The sequence below is a fragment of the Magnolia sinica genome, chromosome 13, assembly GCF_029962835.1.
Source record: "Magnolia sinica isolate HGM2019 chromosome 13, MsV1, whole genome shotgun sequence".
NCBI classification, from domain to species: Eukaryota; Viridiplantae; Streptophyta; class Magnoliopsida; order Magnoliales; family Magnoliaceae; genus Magnolia; species Magnolia sinica.
This window is the reverse complement of record NC_080585.1, coordinates 28,939,487-28,966,451: the sequence shown is the minus strand read 5'-3', so window position 1 is coordinate 28,966,451 and position 26,965 is coordinate 28,939,487. Positions and strand designations below refer to the sequence as shown.

At 38.9% G+C, this 26,965-nt stretch overlaps 2 protein-coding genes across 4 annotated transcripts in view; both read right to left on the bottom strand.

Moving 5' to 3' along the window:
- Positions 1 to 7,666: 7,666 nt before the first annotated feature.
- On the bottom strand, positions 7,667 to 21,542 carry LOC131223388 (disease resistance protein RPS2-like). 3 transcript variants are annotated; one of them, XM_058218791.1, is made up of 3 exons: positions 21,289 to 21,542; positions 19,190 to 19,250; positions 7,667 to 10,546 (listed from the first exon to the last, which is right to left on the bottom strand). In XM_058218791.1, exon 3 carries the CDS (start codon positions 10,542 to 10,544, stop codon positions 7,860 to 7,862), a length of 2,685 nt encoding a protein of 894 aa, XP_058074774.1. In that variant the 5' UTR covers positions 10,545 to 10,546; positions 19,190 to 19,250; positions 21,289 to 21,542; the 3' UTR covers positions 7,667 to 7,859. The 3 variants fall into 3 exon arrangements, 2 of the variants coding, with proteins under 2 accessions (XP_058074774.1, XP_058074775.1); XM_058218792.1 differs by lacking the exon at positions 19,190 to 19,250; XR_009160417.1 differs by lacking the exons at positions 7,667 to 10,546; positions 19,190 to 19,250 and adding an exon at positions 17,533 to 18,653.
- A 2,402-nt stretch (positions 21,543 to 23,944) lies between these two features.
- LOC131223389 (disease resistance protein RPS2-like) overlaps positions 23,945 to 26,965 on the bottom strand; it is a 93,610-nt gene continuing 90,589 nt past the window's right edge. Inside the window, exon 2 of the transcript XR_009160418.1 lies at positions 23,945 to 24,139. The gene's annotated coding sequence lies outside the window, so the exon portion shown is untranslated. The remainder of the gene's footprint in view (positions 24,140 to 26,965) is intronic.

Here is a 26,965-nt window from a genome sequence, read left to right as displayed (position 1 = left end):
ATATTATCGGCGTTTCATTGAAGGCTTCTCCCGTATTGCAGCCCCGTTGACCAGGTTGACTCAAAAGGGTGTAGAGTTCATTTGGAGTGACGCCTGTGAGCGAGCATTAATGGAGCTGAAGGACCGTCTGACGTCCACTCCTATCATCACTCTTCCCTCTGGGAGTGATGGATTCGTGGTATTTACTGATGCTTTGCGTATTGGATTGGGTGCTGTCCTGATGCAGCATGGCAGACCTGTAGCATTTGTGTCTCGTCAGCTCAAGGTTCATGAGCTAAACTACCCCACGCACGATTTGGAGCTGGTAGCAGTTGTCTTCGCACTGAAGGTGTGGAGACACTATCTCTATGGGGTTAGGTTCGAGCTCTTCTTCGACCACAAGAGCTTGAAGTATCTATTCTCTCAGTCCGAGCTGAACATGAGACAGAGACGCTGGATGGAGCTTTTAAAGGACTATGATTTTGACCTCCAGTACCACCCAAGCAAGGCAAATGTGGTGGCGGATGCCCTCAGCCGTCAGCCACGAGGCCTGGTGGCACATATGATGATTCATGAGTGGAGGATGCTCGAGGATATAGTAAAGTACGACTTCGATTTTGGTCTGCAGTCTTCTATCATTCAGCTTTCGAGCCTGTCAATTCAACCCTCTCTTGTCGCAAGGGTGATCGAGGCTCAGCAGACAGATGAGTCGTTACAGGATTACCGAGCAGAGGCGGCATCTGAGAGTCAGACAGATTGGCAGATTAGTTCTGATGGTGGACTTCGCTTTAAAGGCCGATTGTGTGTCTCGGATATTCCTGAGTTGCGTAGAGATCTTATGACCGAGGCACATCGATCGCGATTTTCTATCCACCTTGGCTCGACGAAGATGTACCGTGATATGAGGAGACAGTATTTTTGGGCAAGGATGAAGGGCCAGATTGCCAGTTTTGTGGCCGAGTGTGACACGTGCCAGCGTGTCAAGGCCGATCATCAGAGACCCCCTAGTCTATTGCAGCCGTTGAGTGTCCCGACGTGGAAGTGGGAGCATGTATCTACAGATTTTATTATGAGTTTGCTGAGGACTCAGCGCGGTCATGACGCCATCTGGGTTGTTGTGGACCTTCTAACGAAGTCTGCACATTTTCTTGCGATTCGTGCGACTTGGCCTTTGGACCGGCTTGCGAGGTTATTCATTGAGGAGATTGTGAAACTGCACGGTATACCAGTTTTGATCGTTTCTGACTGGTGGCGTAAAATATCCCACGGGCCACGTGAATGCAAGTCCAAACGGACCATTCTCAACTGGTTTTTCGAGAGGAATCTGGTGGACGGGGTGGATTTCTCGAAAAAAGGACGAATTGGGCCCCACAGTTAACGTAAAATCAGCCTTTTCGCATATGTTGCGGAGTGACAGCGTCCGTGAGACGCGGACGATCCGGGGCGTTGTACATCCATAGCTGTGATCGGACAGATGATCTAGACCGTCCAATCCTGTGTAGGGTCTAATCTAACCACACCCAAGAGGTTAGATCTTCAAAGTGGTTGGCCAATCCACACCAAACGCGGGTCGAACGCAAGCACTTCTTGCGTAAAAACAGAGCAACAACGTGATTTCCTTGACCGCCTCCTGCTCGTGAACGGACACCTTCCACTGACGCAATCACCATCCCAGACATGCTATAAAGAGAGAGATCAGCAACGGGAAGGGGGATCATTTTTGGGGGGCGCTCGGTTGGACGTGCATCACAAGGAAGACAAAGAGTAGAGTATTTGTTTTTTTTGTCTTTTTCTTTTCTCCTTCTTTTTGTGTATTTTTGATTTAGTCAATCATGGTCGGATAAACCTCTTAGCTGAGGCTAAGAGGTGAAGCTTGTAGTCTGATGGGAGAAACTTTGCTTCCGTCTCTTGTTTAGACTGACTGATGTTGATTTAGTTCAATTAAAAGGAATACTTTCAGTTTTTTTAAGGGTTTATTGTGACTGAAATTACAATAAATCTGTGATGGCTTTAGGTATTTCTTCCTCCTTTTGATGTTTATGACGTCAGGAAGCCCTGTTGTTCACCATCGTCTCATGGGCATGGTCAGATGATGGTACCCTTCCTAACCTTCATACTTTGTTGATTGGTTGGTAATTAGTTTAATTCTATTATTTGCTTTGTCTCATGGGCATGCTTTGGTGATGGAATCCATTCTAATTCATATACCTTTCATCTCGTGAAAACTAGATCAAGTAAGTTCAGTTTAATTGCCATGATTCTTGATGCAGGCATAAGATCTCTCTGATCTCTACAAGTGGATCCTCTGAATTCCTAGTTTCCTACCTTTGAATCTACATATTTTAATTTATTATTTCATCATTATTCCTCAAATCCACCTGATTTAGATTTTATTTTAGTTCTAGTTATTTTCAGATTACGTACAGGTTTCAGTCCCTTGGGATTCGACCTCGGTCTCACCGAGTTTATTACTACATTACAACCCTATACTTGGGGAGTGAACATTGGGTCACAATTTTGACCAGAATATTTGACCCATTTTACATGTCTGGTCCATTCAGTCTATTTTACTAATCAATACTCTCAATTTGACTAGTTACTCGCCTCAATCAGGCTACATATGAGAAAGATATTGGGCATACAAGATTGATCAATAATTTCAGTGAAATTTGATTTAAACATCTAAAGTTATTTACTCTTCAATCTGAACTGATTAGATTGTCTAAAAACGATTAAAGGTTCAATTAGTGGATGTGCCTAATAATTTAGTAATTTTATTTTTCACAGATCAATTTCAATTTCCATTTAAAAATAACATTTTTTTTTTCAAAATGTATATTTTTTTTGCTCTTTTAACAAAATATCATTTTTATTATAAAATATTTTTTAAAAAATAAAAATACAAATTCTGAATTTTTATTTTCAATATCTCAAAACTTTTCTCATATTTTTGAGATATCTCATAACCTAAAGGGGACACATCAAATGCACAATGTTGATGTTCGACACACATCATGATGGGGCTCACAAAACTTACAAACATCAATTCTTAGGTTCTTACGAGGCTAGTAAGTTGGGTCACAATTTTGACCAGAATATTTGGCCCATTTTACATGTCTAGTCTATTCACTTGGATTGGTATTAAAGATGAACTGTTTGATCTGTCCCAAATTGAAGACAATAAATGGTTTGATTATGTTGAAATTGGAGATGAATTATCTAATTGGCCCCAATTTGGTTTAAACAATAGTAATGAGGCATGGTCCAATTGGGTTGATATCAAAGATGAATGACCTGATTGAGCCAATAGTAAAGATCAATGGTGACTGATAATGAAGAAGAATAATTTGATTGTGCTTAATTGATCAATTAGATGATGATCAATCATTTGATTACACTAGTATTGATGATAGACGATCTTATATTGAATGTGAATGGACCTAATCATAATGTTAATCTTTAATACTAGACATTGATAATCAACATCAATCTAATCGGGCCGTCGATTTTCAATATTAGCCCAATCTAACCATTCATCTCCAATCCTAGCATAATCAGGTTGTTCATATTCAATATCCGTCCAATCAGACTGTTGATCTTCAATTTTGAACTGATCGCACTGTTCATCTTTGATATCCCCCCAATTGAATCATGCATCTTTAGTGTCGTCTAGATTGGACCATTCCTCTTCGATATCAATCTAACTAGGCCTTGATTTTTAGAATCGGCCCAATTTGACTATTCACCACTAAATTTAGCACAATGGGATCATTGATTTTCAATTTTGAACTGATTGGACAATTCATCTTCGATATCAGTCTAATCAGACTGTTCATCTTTAGAATCATCTAGATCGGCCCATTTGTCTTTGAGATCGGTCTAGTTGGACCATTGATTTTCAATATCGGCTCAATTGGACAAATCAGTGACAGACTAGATTTGATGTTAGCATTATCCTATCAAAGTAATTCTTGAGAGTTTAGACACATGCAGCCTATAATGGGACCCACACCAAACTGATGTATACAATTAACCTAAATCATTCATTTCCTAGCCATTTTTATCTATATTTTTTTTACTCTTTTAACAAAATATCATTTTTATTATAAAATATTTCAAAAAAAATTTAAAATACAAATTCTGAATTTTTATTTTCAAAATCTCAAAAAATTTCTCATATTTTAATTCTTTCTTAAAAATTCAAAATGTCGATTTTATTCTTTAAAAGCATCATTTTGTTCTCAAAATTTTTCTCAAACATTATTAAAATTTCTAAACTTCTCAATATTCTTTTTCATGTGATATTACAAATCATTTAAATAAAATTTATAACCTTTTTACCTTTTCATGTGATATTACAAATCATTTAAATAAAATTTATAACCTTTTTACCGACGAATTTTTTAGTCGGCAAAAGTCAAAAGTTACCGCGAAATTTTTGAAAATGCTGTATCGTAAAAATTATAACATTTTTACAGACGAATTTCTTCGTCAGCAAAAGTTGGGAAAATCTTCGGTAAAAGTTACCGCGAAAATTTCAAAAATCTTGTCTTAAAAATTATAACATTTTTACTAACTACTTTTTTCGTCGGTAAAAGTCGGGAAAAATATTTTTACCGACGAAAATTTTCGTCGGTAAAAGTTACCGCTGAATTTTTCATAGCAGCGCGAAAATTTTGTACCCTAAAAATTATAACATTTTTTCAAAAATTTAAAACATCCTTTACCGACGAAAATTGTCGTCGGTAAAAGTAAACTTTTCGAATTTTTTTTTTCAAAAATTTAAAACATCCTTTGCCGACGAAAATTTTCGTTGGTACAAGTAAACTTCTCGTTTTTTTTTTTTTGAAAATTTAAAATATTCTTTACCAACGAAAAGATTTTCGTCACTAATATTGTTTTTACCGACGAATTATTTCGTCGGCAAAACAATTATAAATTTAAGACAGAACATTTTCGCGCTACTTTGAAAACTTCGCGGCAAGACTTTTACCGACAAAAATTGTCATCGGTAAAAGTGTGATATTTTTCACTTAAATAAATTTGTCCTAAGTTTTACTGACGAACCAAAACCGTTGGCAATAATGTTTTTACCGACGAAAACTTTCGTCGGCAAAAGTGTGATATTTTTCACTTAAAAAACCTTCACTGGTAAAATTAGATCTCTACTTTTAAGCGACCTGACGATTTTGGTTTGTCAGCAAAAGTCGGGGCGAAAATTTTCGAAGTAAACTAGACACTTTTACTGACGAACAGTTTCGTCGGTAAAAATATTAATCCTGACGGTTTTGGTTCATCTGTAGAAGTTAGCAAAAATTTTCTACGTTAAATAGACCACTTTTATTGAAATATTATTCCCGACGGTTTTGGTTCGTCGGTAAAAGTCAGGGCAAAGTAAAAGTTGTTTTCTGATTTTTATCGACGAAAATATTCATCGTTAAAACTCTGAGCGAAAAATTTTCCAAAATAGCGCGAAAATTTTCTTTCTTAAAATTTTTAACACTTTTATCGACGAAAAGTTTCGTTGGTAAAAATATTATTACCGTCGAAAAGAAATTTCGTCGGTAAAATTGAAGTTTTACCGCCGAAAAAATATTTCGTCGGTAAAATGTACTTTTACTGACAAAATATTTTTCGTCGGTAAAAGTGCTATTTCTTGTAGTGCACCTTGAATCCAACCTGTCCAGGGGGGTCCCTACCAAGAAAATGGGCCGGGACACATTAAAGTTCATGCATGTCCATCCATTTGGAGAGATCATTTTAGTGCATGAGCCAAAGAATGAGGTAGATCCAAAGCTCAAGTGCATTCCCACTGTTTTTTGTGTTGGGGTCTACTCGAAGCGTTGGATCTACCTCATGTTTGGGATCATATCTTAAAATAATCTGAGAAAAGGGATGGACGGCATAGATAAACAAATATATCATGGTGGGCTCCCACACAAATCTGCCCATTTGTGGCTAGAGACAAGCCAAGGTAGGAGGCAACCTGCTTCCCATATAGTCGCACCTACATTTTACGAGCTTAATTAAATGGCCATAAAAATTAGGCTATTTAACGGTTATTTTCAAAATTTTATGTGTGTAAACTCTAAGATGATAATGTTCAATTAAAGAATCACGTAGTTCTTTTGCACTTCTAGTTTGTCTGGAGAAACAATTGAAAACTTACATTTAACCAAGTAAAAATATTTTATACTCTGCTGCAGATGATAGATGATTCCAAGGCACTGAAAATTTGTACATATGACATAAAAATAATTGCAATTGAAGTAGAAAAATTATATTTCCTAGTTTAATGTATCATAAATGAAGAATAATTTTTCTACTTCAATTGATACATTAAAGAGATCCAAATCTCAGTGGACCACACCCCAGCAGTGATTGAACCCTCACCATTAAAAATTTACTTGAGGCGCTATGAAAGTTTTGGATGAAGCTGATGTATATTTTATCTCCGTCTAGGTCTATGAGACCTAATTAATAGGTTGAATGGCATATAAACATTACGGTGAGCCCTAAGGAAGTTTTTAATGGTGTGCATTCAATTACCACTATTTTTTTTAAAAAAATAATAATAATTTTATTTTATTTTATTTTATTTTATTTTTATTTTTATTTTTATTTTTTTTTATATGGCGTGGTCCACTTGAGATTTTAATTTGCCTCAAATTTTTGGCTCATGCCCTCAGATGGGGTGAAAAAAATGGATGGATAGAGTCTTTAAAACTCATACATGGCCACATAGTTTTTCCAGCAGCAGACAGTACCAACGTGGGCATTGTTTGCGAAACTGCTGCGATACTAGTCTGCTGCGAGGGAAACGGATTGGCCACTCCCCGGACACCAGCCAATGGCTGATGGTCGGTGCTATGTAAGCCCCACCATGATGTATGTATTTCATCCATGCCGTCCATCTATTTTTACAAATCATTTTATGGTACGATTCTAAAAATGAGGTATATCCAAATCTCAAGTGGACCACATTACAGGAAACAGTGTTGAATGAGGGTTGACCATTAAAAACATTTTGGGGGCCATAAAAGTTTTGGATCAAGCTCATCTGGGCCTGTATGACCTAATCAACAGCTTGGATGTCAAATAAACAGTATAGTGGGCCTTAGGGGGATTTTAATGGTGGATATCCAATCACTATTGTTTTCATGTGGTGTGGTCCACCTAAGATTTATATCCCTCTCATTTTGGGATCAAGCTATAAAATGATATGTGAAAATGGATGAATGGAATGGATGAAACACATACATCATAGTGGCCCCACAGAGCACCGTCCACCTAACACAAGAATCAGGCCAATCCAGTCATCAAGTGGACCCAAAGTAAATGCATACTTGGAATAAAATGCACTGGTGCTCGTTCTTTACTGCAGTGGGTCAACACAAATAGGGCCACGCCTTACCACCAAAAAAGAAAACACAAAACTACAAATATAACCCAAAAACAGCATCAGCAGATAGCTTCCCTCTGGACGGAACATAGCGTCGGGAGCCTAAAGCATCCTGGCTTGAAATAAGTTGACCGATTAGATGAGGCCTAAGAAATCTACATGGTCGCATCTTTTCTTATGGGTGGGATTGGATATTGCACTTGCTCCTTGGCGTGTACATTACCTCACTTGTACGTAGACACAAAACAGGCGTAATCAATGCTCAAGAGTTAATAGTACACCTCATGCGTAGAATCACCAACATAAGAAATTAATCTAATATCATCTGGTACATTAATGGCACATATATTACATATTAAACTGATAATAATACATAGCACACTTGATCTAAGAAAAATTCAGTCTCCTTTCTAAAATTAATCTCACAATACTAAGAAATAATTATTAAAAAATATTTCTACTTTGACGATGACTCTCGCTAATTCGATTCATGGAAAAAAGGAAGAAAACAGGACTTGATGCCATCTTCTTCCCACTCTAAATTATCCCACCATTCTTTCCTACCACGTATCTTCCTTAGAGAATTGTGTGCGCTATGGAGAGAAAGAGGGAGCTTTTTCAACTTTGGGCAACGAAGGACGACGATTTCTTCCAAGGAAGGAAAATGCGGTGCATCGCTACAGATGTTCGTTAGTTCTGGAAGATTGTCGAGTGATATACGTTTGAGTTGCTTTAGCCCTATATCTCCAACTTCATCATTAGGAATGACCGTACCTATTACTTCTTCTAGCTCATCGCAACCATATATATGAATTGTTTCAAGACTTTCAAGTTGCAGTAAACCATAAATTTTCTTCAACTTGGAACACCACCCAATCCTTATGCTGTGAAAGTTAGTGAAGCATCCGCGGCCCACCCGAATGCAATTTAAGTGGGGGAGTTGCGAAAGGACTAGCCATTCTAGGCTCGAAACAGGAAAATCGTCATCCTTCTTTGCATATCCACTAATCGTCACCTCCACCAACCCATCGCAGTTCTCAAAATAAAGCCGTTGAAGACTTTTCATTGCAGTAAAAACGGATGATAGTTGGTTGGAGATAGTCAGATTCGTCAGATACACATACCGAGTCAGGTCCCGTAGCTTGCTAGAGCAGAGCAACCTTTCAAGAGCATGCACATTTGATAAGGTGAGATTAAGATGGTTTAAACGTTCCAGGCCTTCCAAATCACTCATTTTTAATCCCTCACTCCCTTCTTCCCACTTTGAATAACTATCATATAGGTTCATTACTCTTAACTCAGAAAGCCTGGAGATTGCCCCTTGAGGAATTGTGTGCAAACTTGTATGGTCCAAGTCCAAGTGCTTCAGCTTCACCAGATTTCCTATCTCTTCAGGCAATGATGTGATCAGCGTCCGTGATAGATTGAGATACCGTAGCTCTGTCAAGTTACCGATCTCTGCGGGAAGCTCTACTATGCATGAATATGACAGATCCAAGACCCTAAGAAGAGGCATGGACTGAAAAAAATCAGTATGGACCTTTTCAAAATACACATTCCATTGGAGCATCAAGGTTAAGAGGTTGGGGCATTGAGGTATCTCTGTTACTACTCTTATGTCATTTTTCATTAGAGATATCCTCTCGGCCTCCTTCCACCTTTCAAATTCTGGTGCATGCGTCAGTCCCACGCCAGCTCTCACCAAAAACCTATTCTTCTTCTTCCCGCACTCTGAAGCTATCCATAATGCCAGATCACGAATCACGTCATGCAACTTTACCTCTGTTTTTTCATCAGAACCACTCTCCAACAAGCATGCAGTCTTTAATCTTCCAATGATATCATGTCCCTTGTTATGGGCTTCATCAAGATCATCATCCCACTCATCTAAGAATCCTTCGCCTATCCAGTAATCCATAAGTTTTTCTTTTCGAATGGAGTAGTCCTCCGGAAACAGTGCGCAGTACAGGAAACACGATTTAATCGTGTCACCACCGAGAATATCATAACTGAATTTCAAGCGCAAGTGCATTTTATCATCCATACCTGATATCTCGGATGGTGGCTTGCTCGCGCTAAGAACTGATATTGCATGCTTCCATTCCTGTGGTGTCTTCTTGCATGCCATGGCCCGGCCGATGGTGATGAGCGCAAGGGGCAGACCCTTGCACTCTTTAGCAACGCTCTTGGCCAGGATCGGTATCTCCGGATGGTATTTCATGGCCTCTTCACCAACATTCCGTAGAAATAGATCCATTGCTTCTTGCTCTGGGAGACATTCTACTTTGATCTTCTTGTCGGCAGTCATGTGGCCACAGACGTCCTCAAATCGTGTAGTGAAAACGACCTTGCTCATGTTTTGGCTGCTTGGATGAGGAATTCCAACCTTCTGTAGATCGAATGATTCCCAAACATCATCCAACAATAGAATGAATTTCTTACTGCTCAAGACTTTGTGAATGTCATGAGCCCGTGTCTCGTCATGAGCCCGTGTCTCCCTGTAGCTTTCATTCTCTGCCCAACGCAAGCCCAATCGCTTGCCAATATCCATCTGAATCTTTCCCTCATTTAATTCTTTCGACACCACCACCCAAATCACGACATGGAAATCATGATTTCTTTTAAGGAATTTGTTGTTGATATCATTCAGGAGGCTTGTTTTCCCCACTCCCCCCATTCCATATATTCCAATTACTCCCCCTTTCCCTTCGCCAATCCAGTTTAGAACCTTCTCCGACACCAAGTCTCTGCCCACAGCTGATGTGCTAGGCATCTCTTCAATGGCATCGGGAAGCGGCTTGTATGCCACGTCACTGAAGGACTCACCTTTGCTCTTCAACTTGACTACGTCGTCCAGCTTCATCGCCACCTTCTTGCAGAGCTGGTAGCCAGACCAACTCGTTCTCGTCACTTTCTTAGATTCTTCTACCATGGCATTCACTTCAGTTTCGATGGATTCTACTTTTTCTACCCACCAGTGCACATAGTGTGTGCGTTTGAGTTTCTGCCGTTCGGCAACTTCCACCCTTGTCTTCACGTCGTCCCTTACACATTTCAATTCGTTCATGGCGTTCTTCAGGCAGTCCACATTTTCTTGGAGGTTGACGATATGTCCTGTGCGTCGAGTAATGGGATCCAACAGGCGAGATATGATGGAATCCATGACTGTGAATGAGAAAATGAGAAAGGTTAAAATGTATGGAAGGGTTGAGACTAGAAAGTACGATGGAACTCTCACAGCTCTATTTATGCTCCTGAAATTTATTATTTCTACCGCTTTTAGTCAAAAGTAAGATGATTATTTGAGAAAAGCACTATAAATTGTATTACTCCTAGTTGCATTGGTTCACATGCACAGTACAATCAGTCGATCCAAACTGTACAGTAATTCAAAAACAACATTTAAGAGAATATCATTCAAAAATATCACTGATCTGATGATACATTCCATGCTTGCCTTATTTGGTATAGCCATTTTTTTCAAGCATTGACGGATGATTGTAATTTCCTAACAAAAGGGATTCCTAAGAACCATAAGAAATATATATATATATATATATATATATATATATATATATATATATATATATGATGGTTCACATAAAATAGAAGATCAACTTGTTGTTAAGATCTTTTTCATGTAAAAAATCTTGACCGTCCATATCAAAATCCATTTGATCAAATAGCTAATATTTTTCAGATGAGTGTGATATTTTTGGGTGGTCCAAGAAATGTGCACTGGACTTATTGAACCATTTAGATCAATGGAAGAATGTGCATTGGACCTACGGAATGGTTTAGATCAATGGAACAGATGGTCCAAATGTCCTAACGCAACTAGGTGAACTAGAACTTATAGAGTGCTCGGACGACACTGTAATACTTCTTTAATTTGTTTTTGGTCAAAACTGCCCTGAAGCACTAGACGTTGTAAGTGCTCGGGGAGCGCATTAGGTGAGACCCCGAATGCCTGACTTGACTCTGGGGCCACTTTGTGTATGTGACTAAACCACGCCTTACATTCGTATTGAAAGCTCATTTTATGACATGATTCAAAAAATAAGGAAGATGCAAATCTCATGTGGACCATAATACAGGAAACAGTGGTAATCGACCACTAAAAAGTTCTCCCTAGCCGCAAAAATTTTGGATCAACAGGATGATATTTGTGTAGACTTTTTTGTGACATCATCACCAGGTTGGATAGCAAATAAACATTCCAGTGACCCCATGAAGTTTTTAAAGGTGGGGATTCAATTACTATTATTTCATATAGTGTGGTATGGTCCATATAAGATTGGATTGAGCTTTCAAAACGGACTGTGGATTTAAGGCACGTGTATACATCACTATAAGCCCACAGTCAGAGGTCCAAGCCGCCCCCCCCCCCCCCCCCCCCCCCCCCACGGTGTCTAACTTAATGGGCTCCCGAATGCTCCTAGTGGCGTTGGGACCTTTGACAGTCCAACACATTAATCTAGACCGTTCACTATATTCCATACACATTTCAAAGTCTAACATGTAAGAATCACACCAGTCTAAAAACACATCCAGTTGACCAAAGGAATTTAAAATCGACAGTGAAGGTTGTTTACATAAAAACGGTTCGAGCTGGCCACAATTTGAACCTTCTATTTGTTGGGGTCCGTTATGGATTGCTTGTTATTTAAAAGAATTACTTTTGTTAGGCAATCATAACCATCAGATCCATAGCTTTGAAAGTAGATGGCCAGAGAAACTAAGGCCAAATAAAAATTGGATTGTGCCATGTGACAAGAAAATTTATCGATGTTAGTCCAGAAAATGTGTTATCGAGTGAACAGATGTTTTAGATCGATTGCTTTGACCGTCCAAGTGAAAGAATACGACTAGGAGCACTATAACTAACAAGTGCTCTGAGAAACGCTCCAACATTTCCCAATAATGTAATGGTGGTATGACGTGGTAGCGAGTTTAGCTTCTCATTTTAAGCTTTAGATTTTATACCCTCGCGCGGTCTCTTCATCCAGATTTTTTGTGACATCATCAACAGGTTGGATGGCAAATAAACATTCCAGTGGCCCCAAAAATTTTCAGCGGTGGGGATTCAATCACTATTATTTCCTATAGTATGGTATGGTCCATATAAGATTTGGATCTGCTTCATTTTTTGGGATCGTTCACTAGAATGAGCTTTCAAAATGGCTGGACACTATGGATTTAAGGCACATGCATCATTAGTGGTAGACTGAGTGAAAGATACTACATTTTAACGCTGAGGTCTTGAGATCCATTCCCTAGTGGGGGAGGCTAACAGTGAAGTGTGATCTGACAGTAGGTGTACTAACAAGCTAACAAAAAAATAGGGCACATACATCACTATAAGCCCACAGTCAGAGGTCCCAGCCGCCCCAGATCCACGGGTGTCTAACTTAATCAGCTCCCAAGTGGCGCTGGGACCTTAGACAGTCCAACACATTAATCTAGATGGTTCACTATATTCCATAGACATTTCAAAGTCTAACATGTAAGGATCACACTAATCTAAAAACACATCCTTTTGACCAAATGAATTTAAAATCGATAGTCAAGGCTGTTTTAAAAAAAACAGTTCCGGCGGGCTACAATTTGAGCTTTCTATTTGTTGGGGTCTCATTATGGATTGCTTGTTATTTAAAAGAATTACCTTTGTTAGGCAATCATAACCATCGGATCCATAGCTTTGAAAGTAGAAGGCTAGAGAAACTAAGGGCGTGTTTGATTTCTAAGAGCTTAGGTAATTACCTAGGAAATGAGTAATTATTATCATTTTCTCCGTTTGAAAATCCAGGGAAACTTTTGCATTGGAAAACAATTCAAATAGCTATTTAAAAATTTTGAACCTCAAGGTAATATATATGATATACCAATTACGTTCGTATGTTTTACCACAATATTTTATATTTTGAGGCATGAGCCAAAAAATTAGGATGATCTAACACTCAGGTGGCCCACACCAAAAGATACGGTGGCCTCACAAAGTTTTTAACGGTAAATATTCAATTCCTATTTTCCTATGGTATGGCCTACTTGAGTTTTGGATATGCCTTATTTTTTTGCTCGTATTATAAATTTAAAAGGCATAATGGATGAACGGTGCTGATAAGCGAAATGCATCACGGTGTGACCAATATATATTTTGCAATGTTTTTGGGTTACCGTCTCAAAAAGTAAGTAGTCAAATCAGGTGCCTGGTAATAACTCTTTTCCCGGGTAATTACCAGTGCAATGGAAAATCAAACAGGCCCTAAGTCCAAATAAAAAATAGATTGTGTCATGTGACAAGAAAATTAATCTATGTTAGTCCAGAAAATGTGTCATCTGAGTGAACGGATGTTTTAGATTGATTGATTTGACCGTCCAAGTGAAAGAATACAACCAGGAGGACTATAACTAACAAATGCTCCGAGAAACACTCCAACATTTCCTCGATAATGTAACGGTGGTATGAGGTGATAGTGAGTTTAGCTTCTCATTTTAAGCTGTAGTTTTTATACCCTTGTGTGGTCTCTTCATCCAGATTTTTGTGACAACATCATTGGGTTGGATGGCAAATAAACATGCCGGTGGCTTGTATAAAATTTTTAATGGTAGGGATTCAATCACTATTGTTTCCAATGGTATGGTCCGCATGAGATTTGGATCTGCTTCAATTTTTTTTGGGATTGCACCTTAAAATAAGCTTTTAAAACGGTTGGACAGTGTGGATTCAAGGCACATGCATCACTATACGCCCCACAGTCAGAGGTCCCACCCGCCCGCGGTGGATCCTGCATCTCACCAAATCCGCTCCTAGGTGCTAAGGTTACGCCGTAACACTCAACTACTGAAAATTACATGGTGTTACATCATGTCATGTAATTGTAATTAAATTGATTTTATGGTCCTGACCTCCTACTCATCGACATTTGGAAATTAGTCTTAATTCTTGACAAACTCTTCCTTGATTCTACAAGGGAAACAACTTCACGTGCATGAGATCCACGCTGTCCATCAAGGTATAAAACCTCTTGTTGACCTTGATCTCAAAAAATAAGGCCGATTCAACACTCAGGTGGGCCATCCCATGCGTAGAAACCTCTGTGTTCACATGTTATGGCCCATCTCAGTTTTGGAATAGAATAGGGTTTTGGGGAATGCTTTCATCCTAATGAGTAAAGTTAGATGAATGGACTGAATGAGATATATACAGCACTGTGGCCCCTTCACAAAACCAATGGTGAGCATTCTTTGTTAATTGTTTCCCATAACGTGGCTTAGCGTGGCTTGTCTAAGTTTTTGACCATTATGATTTCTGGTTACGAGCCTCAATAAGAGTCTGTGTAGCTTATGAATGGGTTGGATCTAATGAAAAGTTTGGTCCACATGGTTGTAGGCAGTGTTTGAGTTGCCAGAGTAGCTACATGTTTTGCTGGCAAGAGATAAAAATATAATATCATTATCCCTGATTAACTATAAATGTGGAGAACAAGGAGAAATAGGAGGAAAACGATGGAATCTTTTAGTGAAACTTCGAAAGATACCTAAATACACATATTTGCATAAGGGCAAGTGTTCAGCTATTTAAAAAATATATATAGAATCATTTATTTATTAAGAATTTTGGATTTAAAGTTGTAAGTTGTGACTAGTCCATTCAATTTTCAAGATGAATAACTGCTCATATTGTTAAAATATGTCAGCACATGGGACAGAAATCCTCAAATAGGCATAGGAATTTACCTGGTCGACTAGGCTGCTTCCTGAAACGATCATTGTGGCTGCGAGTCGGATACCACCGTGGGAACCTAATGGTAGGCCCCACCTCAATATATGTATTGTATATCAATGACGTCCATCCTTTTTGCCATCCTATTTTACCACATGATGTAAAAACTGAAGCAAATACAAATTTCAGGTGGACTACACATGAAACAGTGGTCATTGAATGGCCACCATTTAAAAACATATTTTGGACCACAAAAGTTTTTGCTCAAGCCGATATTTGTTTTTTTTTTTTTTCTTTCATTTAGATCTAGATTACCTTATCAGTAGATTTGATGGTCAATAAATATTAGGATGGACCTTAGGAAGTTTTAAATGATGAGTATCTAATGACAATTGTTTCATGTGACGTGGTCTGCCTAAAATTTGTATTTAACTTCATTTCTGAAACAATGCCCTACAATAACCTGGCCAAAATGATGGACGGCATGGATATACAATTCATAGTTGGTCCAATGCTCCAATGCTGGTCCTAGTTGTGTTGGAACCTTAAACAGTCCAACACAATAATCTAGACCACTCATTATAATCTAAAACATTTCAGGAGCTAAGATGTAAACATCGTACCAATGTAACAAATACGAACCACTGGATCAAAGGATTTTAATATGTACCATCAAAGTTGTTTATACAAAACTGATCCAGTCAACAATTCGGTCCATCTATTTGTTAGGGCCCATTATAGTTCCTTATTATTTTAAAGAATCACTTTTGTTATTCAGTTATAACCATCAGATCAATGGCTTTCAAAATGCATGGCCAGAGAAAATAAGGCCAAAAAAAGGATGGATTGGATCATTTGATCAGGAAATTTCTCCATGTTAGTCCACAAAAAGTGTTATTGAGTGAATAGACTGTTTAGATCAACCCATTAGACTATCCAAATGAAAAAATAAAATAAAATTGCAACTAAGAGTCCTGTAAGTTATGGGCACGGATTTGGTGCCGCTTAGTGGGCCTTACCCTTACAGTAAGGGCCACCTCGATGACATTTTGTATATCCACTCAATATGTCATGTTCCCAACGCATATGGAATAGAAGAAGCCCAAAGAGAAATTGACAAAAATTCAATATGGTTCCACAAGTCGACGGGTGCTAATTTTGAAAGAAATTTCAAATTGCTTGCTGGCTGATTTCTACTAATTTAGATAGGTCAAAATATTGTTCACAAGTCTATTCAACAAGTCGATTGAGCTGTTCGATAAGTCAAAATACTATTGACAGGTTGACAGATCGAAATTGTAGAATCTCTTACTAAAGTCTCTGGATACTTTAAGGTTGTTTCGACCTATCGAACCAACCAATCGATGACAAGTCGACAAGCAACAAAAATTTGTATATTTTTTAAATTTGTTTTCTAACTTGATTAGGACTGTTTGATTATGTTTTAGAATTTGTTTTGGGTTATTTAAAGAGGTTAAAACTCATTTTTTTATTCAATTATTTATTAATTTAAAAGAAATAATTCCTTAGAAGTTTTATTTTTTATTCTCATGGATTCAAGATTTTTCCTTGTGGATTCCAGAGATCCTTATGGATTCAAGGTAGTTATTGATTAAAGAAGACAATGATCAACCTCATTACGTCTTCTCCCACGTCAACGGTATTAGAACAAGGATTTTCCTCCACCGATGGTAACTAACAATAGAATGGATCAAAATTTTATGTACATTGATTCAAAGATTCGTTATCTATCAGAAATAATAGAAGCTTTCCACCAGAAAAGTCAGTTGACCATACAACCCTCGACTGTATTGCGAATACGCTAATTCTACCCCGAACTCAAGGTAAGGCTTAGCCATCCGTGATCATTGTACAACACAACCCAATTTTCGTAGAGCACTTATATAGGTGAATCACATTCTACATTCCGTATAAAATGACTTTTTTACTACTTGGTTGCAAATAGATAGAGAGATACTCACAGCCAGTCTAGGAGCAACTACAAGAACCTTTTTTGAATCAAGAACTTGTATTGAGAACGGATATAATCCAACATAGGAGCGTAGACTTGGATTACAACTAAAAGATTAACATTGCTTCTAAGATAGAGCTAAGGCTATTGATTATGCTAAGATTTTTTTTTTTTTTTTTTTTTTTTTGGGATTATGCTAAGATAAAATAAGATAAATTTGACTAAATTTGTTAGATTTGTATAAGATGTCTTTTTTTGTTAAACTTCTTGTAATTTATAGATTTTTGTTGTGCCATCTAGCTGTTTCTCTCTTAATTCAACAGTTATAGCAACTGAAATGGGCGCTACATTTAGTCTTTTATATCTTTTTGTCTTTTCTCCACATGTGTCCCTCCAATGGCTTCTCTTCCATTGACCCGCTTTTCTGTCTCGGCTTCTCAGTTATGCCTGTCACGGGCTGATGTGTCCATCCAACTCAACACCAACTGTAGTTTCATAAAAAGTGCTCAAAATATATATTTTTAAAAGTTTTTTGCATGCTATTTCTTCATGTGTAATGACACTTGTAGCTCTTTAATTAGTTGCTTTTAGATACCGTCGTAAACAGGATACAACAACATCAGTCTATCCTTCAGGTGCTAGTCCTTATGTTCACCGTACATACAAAAGCTTTCTCTGATATAAAACTCAGATGGGCTAAACCTCTGGGAACAATCTACAGTTGCGGCTAAAACCCAAGTTTGCGTGCAGTGACTGGGCTAAGTTTTGAAGCAGGCTGATTCCTTCGCTTTCACACCTGATGAACAGGTTTGATGATAAATAAATAACATGGTGGGCCCACAAACAAGCCTATGGTTGGGGTCCCATACCCATTGTTCCCTGTTGTGATGGTCCACTTAAGTTGTGAACCTGGCTGATTTTTAGCCCTGGGCCTAGAATCGAGGGGTGCAACCGATGGATGGAGTAGATGTGCCACAGATAACATGGTGGGGCCACACGCGATTACTGTCACACCCTGTCCTTAAAACAGGTGTTGTAAAGGATTCCATCCTATGAGGACAAAGTAAAACTTTTGAGTTATACGATATTAAGGTTGCTGGAGGTGCAACTGATGGATAGAGGGATCCATCCATTGGAGTGGTGTCCATCAAATATACAGTCAAAATCAAAGTAGTCACGTATCAAAACAAATAAGTGTCCATTGGTTAGAAGTTAGATCATCCAACAATTTGATTTAAGGGCCATGTCTCATCTACAGTGTTACAAACAATTTAGACGGTTTGGATTGAGGTATGTCCTCCAACACATCAGGACCCCTCTTTAGAGGAAAAGATATAGTAGAATCCATCTGCCATCCACTTGCAAGCATATATGATAGATCATGACCGTCCACATGATGGCATCAGCCTTACATGGCCCATTGGTTCGAGAATCATAATAACAGAACAACCCTGACCATTCTTTCTGCTCATCTTTCCCCTTCAATTACAACCGCTAACTCATTTTCCTTCTTTTCAGCCCACAAATGGAATGTTTGAGACATTTTGGCATTAGACGAAGCTGAAAAAATAATGCTGAAAATGATAGTAAATGAGAGGACGGCACTCTCAACCGAGAAAAAAAGTAAGACCCGTACAATAATTCAAGTTAATAGATTATACTTCGAAACGGATTGAGACCATCTACACTATCTACATCCGTGCACACTACTTTAATCCAAGCCATCCAATTTAGTTGAGCATATTCTCAGAATTAAATTGATTATATAATCCTAACCTCCTACTAATGGACATTTGGTAATGGAATGTCCTCTCACCAAGGAAAGGAAATTGGTCTTATTTAACTGCATGACTAATGACTTATTTAACTGCATGACTAATGGATTTATGAGGAGTTATTGGACAGTTGAAATGAAAAATATCAAAGAGCCTTATTTCAGCAAACAGATGTCAATCAGATTTTTCAAAAAATCTGATTTTCCAATTGTAGTTTAGTTACAATCAGTTTCACAGTTTATGCAATTTAATTTGAGTAAATGTATTCAAACGAGTAACCTTTTAACAACTGCAACATGATGAGATCTTATTGAAAATTAAGATAAAACACTTACCAGAATCTCTAGTTAAATTTCAGTTTGAACACGCGGGGCAGCTGGTTATGTAATCCAAACCCTATAATGTGGATCACAATTCAAATGATCCAAACACCAAATATTCTTCATTACACTTTAAACTTAAGGCATGAGCATTACTAAAATAAATAATAATAATAACAAAACCAGAAGTAAAAACCCTCCACAGCCTCTACTTGGACTAGAGAAAAATTCACGTAAAAATGCATACATGACCAACACCAACATGAGGCAAGAGTTATGAGGTTTGCTAGGACCACATGCATGTTTGAAAAAGGGAAGATAATGGGACTTATTTGGTCACCATTATGTTTCTTTGAAAAAGGGAAGAAAATGGGACTTATCTGGTAATAGTCATTTTTTTTTTTCAAGCATTGACGGATGATTATAATTTCCTAATAAAAGTGATTCTTAAGAACCATTAGATATATATGTTGGTTCCTATAAAATAGATGGATCAATTTTTTTTTAAAGATATTTTTCATGTAAATAAACTGGACCGTCCGTATCAAAATCCATTGATCAAATAGCTAATTTTTTCAGATGAGTGTGATATTTATGGGTGGTGTAGGAAATGTGCACTGGACATATGGAACCATTTAGATCAATGGAAGATGAGCATTGGACCTACGGAATGGTTTGGATCAATGGAAGAGATTGTCCAAGTGTCCCAATGCAACTAGGAGCACTGTAACTTATATAGTGCTCTGAGGGTACTGTACGACTTCTTTTTTATATGTTTGATCAAAACTGCTCTCAAAGCACTACACGTTGTAAGTGCTCCGGGAGCGGATTAGGTGAGACCCGAGAGCCACCGAGGTCGGTGGGACCCTTGACTCTGGGGCCCACTGTGTGTATGTGACTACATCCACGCCGTCTATCCATATTAAAAGCTCATTTTAGTGCCTGGTTAAAAAATAAAGCAGATCCAAATCTCAGGTGGACCATAATAGAGGAAATAGTGGTAATCGACCACTAAAAATTTCTTGTGGGCCACAAAATTTTTGGGTTGACAAGATGATATTTGTATAGTCTGTTCATCCAGATTTTTGTGACATTATCAATAGGTTGGATGGCAAATAAACATTCCAGTGGCTCCCATGAAGTTTTTAATGTTAGTGATTCAATCATTACTGTTCCCCATGGTATGGTCCACATAAGATTTCGATCTGCTTCATTTTTTGGAATTGCACCCTAAAATGAGCTTTCAAAACTGTTGGATCGTGTGGATTTAAGGTACATATATCACTATGAGCCCCACAGTCAGACGTCCCACCCGCCACGCTGGATCCCGCGTCTCACCTAATCCGCTCCCAAGTGCTCTTAGTGGGCGTTGGGACCTTAGACAGTCCAACACATTAATCTAGACCGTTTATTATATTCCATAAAAAATTTAAGGGCTAAGATGTAAGCACCGCACCAAGTTAGTATTCATATTAAGTTAGGTTACGCTGAAAATTATGAGGTGTTACAGCGTGTCATCTGAATTAAATTGATTTTATGGTCCTAACCTCCTACTAATTGACATTTGGAAATTAGTCTTAATTCTTGAAAAACTCTTCCTTGCTTCTACAGGGGAAACGACTTCACTTGCATGAGATCCGCACTGTCCATCAGGTATAAAACTCCTTGGTGCCCTTCCTCCCCAAAAATAAGGCCGATTCAACACTCAGGTGGGCCATCCCATATGCAGAAACCTCTGAGTTCACATGTTATGGCCCATCTTAGATTTGGAATAGCCTTGGATTTTGGGGAATGCTTTCATCCTGATGAATCAAAGTTAGATGAATGGACTGGATGAGATATATACAACACTGTGGGCCCTTCACAAAACCAATGGTAAGCATTCTTTATCAACTGTTTCACATAGCGTGGCCAGCATAAGATTTTGACCATCATGATTTCTGGGTAACAGCCTAAATAAGAGTCCGTGTAGCTTATGAATGGGTTGGATCTAATGAAAAGTTTGGTCTACATGGTTTTAGGTATGCTCCCCACATACCTACTATCAGTAAGGCTAGTCCGTCTTCTTTTACAGAGAGAGAGAGAGAGAGAGAGAGAGAGAGAGAGACGCTGACCTGTTCAAGGCTCGACTTCTGCAACAGCCACAACGCCTTGTGTTTGGTCCGGTGGTTGTTGGGTATTTAAAGGCCAGAATGGTGCCAAATTTGAGGCAGGTTCAGGTAAAAATATGACGGTTTGGTCGGAAGCGATAACTGGAAGAGTTTGTAAGGTGAAAGAAAGAGAGAAGAGGTTGGAGCTCAGAAGAAGAGGGGAAGCGGGTTGGAAGATGAGAAAGATGGGAATATGTTATGAGGGTGGCGTGTGGGCCCCACTGCTCACCCTCTAAAATGTTTCTCTTGTTGTGGCCCACTGGAATTATGTGTGGGCCTTATTTTTTGCCCTCGTGCTTAAAATTTGGTATGCCATATATCCACCCTTGATTTTTTTTACTGTGCATGCTATCATGATGTGTATTTCAAATTCACTCTTATCATTAGATGTTCAATCCCCAGTGCTTTTTGCAGTGTGGTCCATTTGATAGGTAGATCTATTTTATTTTTCATCTCAAGCCTTAAGATGAGATCGTCAAATGGATGGACGGTTTGGATATAATACATACCTTATGATCAGACTAACAGAACTTGCTGATGTCAATACACCAGCTATATAGCTAAGGTACACCAGCCAATCCGCTTCCAATTTTCGCAAGCAATCCGCTTCCACAAACTCCACCACCGAAGAAAAGAAGACGCGGATTTCATGTCAACACGGACCACCACCGAAGAAAAGACGACGCGGATTGTGTAGCGAGCGCGTCACTTCCCTTTACTGCGGTGTGAAATCTCTTGGGAGCCCACTGTAATATATGTGCTTCATCCATGACATCCATCCAATTTTACAGCTCATTTAAGAACACGATCCGAAAATCGAATCATATCCAAAGCTCAAGTGGACCACACAACCAGACACATTAGGAATTGAACACCCACTATTGAATACTTCTTCAAGGCTACAGAAATTTTAGATCATGCTGATATTTGTGTTTGCCTTTCATCTAGGTATGTGTGCCCGGTTGGATGACAAAAAAAAAAAAAACATCACCTAAACCTAGGAGGTTTCAATATGGGAGCCGATTAAGTGAGACCCGGGCCTCACCCAAGATGCTGCTACCCTCACCGTGGGGCCCACCTTGATGTGTGTATTCAATATCCGCCCCATCTATCCATTTTCAAATCATTTTAGAGCTTATCCAAAAAATGAAGCAGATCCAATTATCAGGTGGACCATATCACAGGAAGCAGTGGTGATTGACCATTAGCGTGCGACAAAAGTTTTGGATAAAGTTCATATTTGTTTCCTCTTTGTTAACAGGATTTGATAGAAAATAAACACCACAGAGAAGTTAAGGCGCATCCTAAAAGTTTTTAATGATAGCGTTCAATCACTATTGTTTCCTAAAGTATGGTCCACTTGATAATTGGATTTTCTTCATTTTTGAGATTTCCGAAGAAAGAAAGAAAAAAAATGGATAGACAATGTAGATACAGAATATACACATCAAGGGAGATCCCATGGTAAGGGCCCCACCCTCATGGTTGGCGCTCCTGTCTCACCTAATCCGCTCCTTAATTTTATCAACCTTGGGCTTCATCATCCCCCGTGCTTCCTGTGGTGCGGTCTCTTGAGCTTTCGATCTGCTTCGATCTTGGGTTCATGCTTTAAGATTTTGGATACAGAACAACGGATGAAAGGTGTGTACAAGGCACACGTGTGAGTCCTACTGAGTTTACTCAGCACACTATAGCTTGCTGATATTACCCAATACGTGATCCACGTGACACCTGTCCCTTGCAATTAATAGTCATGCCAAGATATGGCGTAATAGAGGGGAGCCGATGATATCCACGCCGTTCATCAGTTAGGGTTCGAAATTTTATGAAGATCCAAATCTCAGGTGGGCCACAATGCTGGAAACAGTGATGACTGAGTGCCCCATCATTTAAAATTACCAAAGAGGCTATCGTAAAGCTTTCTTAGTGTTTATTTGCAATCCAATCTAATGATAATGTAAAAAGATGTGGAAGAAGGGAAAATACAAATATCAAATTGATCCAAAACTTTTGTGATCTACATAAAGTTTTTAATAGTCATTCGTCATTGTTTCTAGTGGCATGTGTTTTCCCTTCATCCAGGTTAGAGTAGTTATATGTAGAGTTGTATATGAACCAAGTTAGCTCGGTTAACTTGCTCGACTTGACTTGAAAAAGCTCGATTCAACTCAGTTCTAAACTAAGTTCGAGCGAGCTGGGGTTAGCTCATGGGCGAGTCGAGCTGAGCTGTGCCAATCTCGACTCATATCAACTTGTGTACACCTCTAGCAATATGAACAGGTTGGTGGGTCATAAGAAGGTTTTCAACATCTGGCATCTTTAACCCCACCATCTTCTCCTATGGTGTGGTCCATCTTTAACCCCAATATCTCCTATGGTGTGGTCCATTTGAGCTTTGGATCTAACTCATGTCTGAGGACATGTCCTAAGTTATGCTCGCCAATGGATGAATGGAGCGGATATAACAGATACATCCCACTGAGCCAAATTTGCAGACTTTTAAAAAAAATAATAAAAAATAAAATAAAAAATAAAAAGAATAGAGCTAGCCACCGACAAGAAGAATATGCTTTTGGGAAAACCCCCAAAGGCAAGATGCTGAAGTAAAAGCACAAACCTCACCAACCATTTCTCCACGCTTGAAAGGGGACACGGTGGAGCTATTTTTCCATCGTTAAATGTGATGGGCTGGCGGATCATCTGGCCGTTCATCTAGTGGTCCCCTCTTTCAATGTTAAATGAATGGCTCATAGATAAGATCATCTTAGCCATCTGATCAGTCGGCAGCAAGGCAACCGGAGAAAATCGTTCAATACTGACCATTTAGTGTGGAAAAATGAACCAATCTAATGGTTAATAAAAATTCTTAGTATACGACAGAGATTAAGCCACGTAGGCAAAGGTACGCTCATTAAAAAGTTGGAAAAAGGTAAAGAGAATGCGAGTGGAATGCAAGTGCCAATACATTTCTCATGATGACCACCAACACCTGCCGTTAGCCTTTAAGAATCTTTTTAAGGTCAGACGCGTGTAATAATGCTCACGTATATGCCATACATATGCCAGAATGGCATCACATGTGCGAGATGTAATCCATCCATCAGAAAAAACCCACTATACTGTTTCTTTAGACGAAAAATCAGATTGATCCAGTGGTCTTGTTGGATACAATTCGCGAAACAAACATATGACTCTGGACTTGGCCGAAGATTTCTAAGCCATCAAATAGAGCTGATTAATTTAAGACACGAGTACAAGCTCGTACCAACCTCATGGATGCATCGGATCGGATCTCGCACCTATGTGCTATGTTGACACATGTTGCATGTACACAAGTTTTACTCTTCACACCCGAGGCAATGCTCTGCGTTTAATTCATAATCGAGTCTGAATCCTTGTTTATGGGAAATATAATTTTTCATTCCTTGTATTTGGGTCATTTTATTAATGAGCTGTGCCAATTAGAGGTGTACAGGAGTATAACCAAGTCAAGCTTGGTACAACTCGACTTGGCTTGGCCACTAGCTTACCCCAGCTTGAACTTGTCTCGGCTTGGTTTGGCTAGCAGCTCGGGCAAGTTCGCGCCGAGTTCGCCTGTGCAGTATTTTCACAAACACATGGACTACACCTTATGTAAAACGATAACAACGGTTTTACAGGTATTTCATCAAACACCTTGTAGGTAACATCAAAATTAAGGAAAAAAAAAAAAAGGTATTTGTTTCATATACATACCTTCATTGCCACCAACTGACACTTCGTTGAGTCATTTCATCGAATACTTGGTGAGAAACATCAATATCAAAGTAACCGAGTCATTGAACTGGTTCGATTCGAGTTGGGGTTCGATCCGAGTTGACTCGAGCTCGGGCAAGCTGAAACTCGATATGAAATTTTTTCGAGCTTAAAAAATCAGCTCGACTCGGCTTGAACTCAGCTTCGAACCGAGTCGATTCGAGCTTCTTTGAGTTGAGTCGAGCAAGCCAACCGAGCTAACTCGGTTTGTGTACAGCCCTAGTCCCAATTTGGGATGCGAATTAGCTACTAACACAGGTTGAGTCGCAAGACTCCTACTAAAGTGATGTCAGCAAGCTCCGTGGGCCTAGTCATGATGTTTGTGTTTTATCCATGGCGTCCATCCATTCGGAGAGATCAATCTAAGGTATAATCCAAAGAAAGAGTCAGATCCAAAGCTCAAGTGAACCCCACCATAGAAAACACCGGCCATTAAAAACTTTTAGGGGCCACAGAAGTTTTGATCAAGCAGATATTTGTGTTTTTCCTTCATTCATGTCTATGTTAACTTATAACCAGGTTAAATCTCAAATAAACATCATGCTAAACCCTTGGAAGGTACTCTCTCTACTGCTTTTTGTGGTGGGTCCACTCGAATTTTTTATATGCCTCAATTATTTTGTCTCATGCCTTAAAATGATATCTCTAAATAGATAAACAGTGTGGATGTAATACATACATCATGGTGGGCCCCACAGAACTTGGTGATGTCACTTCAGTAAAGTCTTGCTACTTAACCTGCAGCTAATCCTTGTCCTGCATTCTCTGTTTAATGCAATAATATCCGATGATAACATGGCTCAATGAAAAAGCTGGAGATAGAAAATTTGTATTTCTTAAAAACAAAGGATACGAGTTCATAATAATTAACACCCTCTATCTTATATGGGTGTCAATGGGCCGGTTTCGAGCTTGAAAATAGGCTGGCCAACGGCCCAGCCTGTAACGATACAAAATCGGGTAAAATCCACTCCGTCCATCAGGTTACAACCTTCATCTAAAACAATAAGCTCGATATAAAACTGGCAGAGGCCACAATGATGGAAGCAATGTATGTTAACAGCAACTATACCTTCTAAATTCATGCAGTCTAACGCTCCTCATTTTTGGTCGGGCTTTGTGCTTTTCTTTGGGAAACGGATTGGCTACTCCCCCTGCCACCAGCGTGGTGGCTGATGGTCAGTGCTCTGTGGGCCCCACCATGATTTATCTGTTTCATCCATTCCGTTCATCCATTTTAACAGATTATTTTATGGCTTGATCCCAAAAATTAGATGGATGTAAATTTAAAGTGGACCACACCACTGGAAAACAATATTGATTGGATATCGACCATTAAAATCCTCCTAAGGCCCACTGTATTGTTTATTTAACATCCAATCTGTTGATTAGGTTATACAGACCTAGATGAAGTGAAAAAACAGAGATCAGCTTGATCCAAAACTTTTATGGCCCACAAAAAGTTTTTAATGGTCGACACTCTTTCAACACTGTTTCCTGTAATGTGGTCCACTTGAGATTGGGATATACCTAATTTTTGGTCTAATATCTTAAAATGATCTATACAAATAGATGGGCAGTATGGATGAAACACATACATCATGGTGGGGCCCACTGAGCACCGACCACCAGCCATTGGCTGGTGGCAGGGGGAGTAGCCAATCCGTTTCCTTTTCTTTGGCCACGGTGTTTCAAATGATTTTGATGAAAGATACACATCCATTAGCCCCGTCTTATCTCCATTGTTTCCTTTGCTGTACCCGGTAGCAGATTAAGTGAGACCCTGTCCTCACCCAAGACGATGGAGCTCTTATGGTAGGATTACAATGGGGCCCATCTTAATATA

What these genes read in the sequence shown, in the direction of transcription:
- LOC131223388 (XM_058218791.1), bottom strand. Translation starts at nt 10,544, where the DNA reads ATGGATTCCATCATATCTCGCCTGTTGGATCCCATTACTCGACGCACA.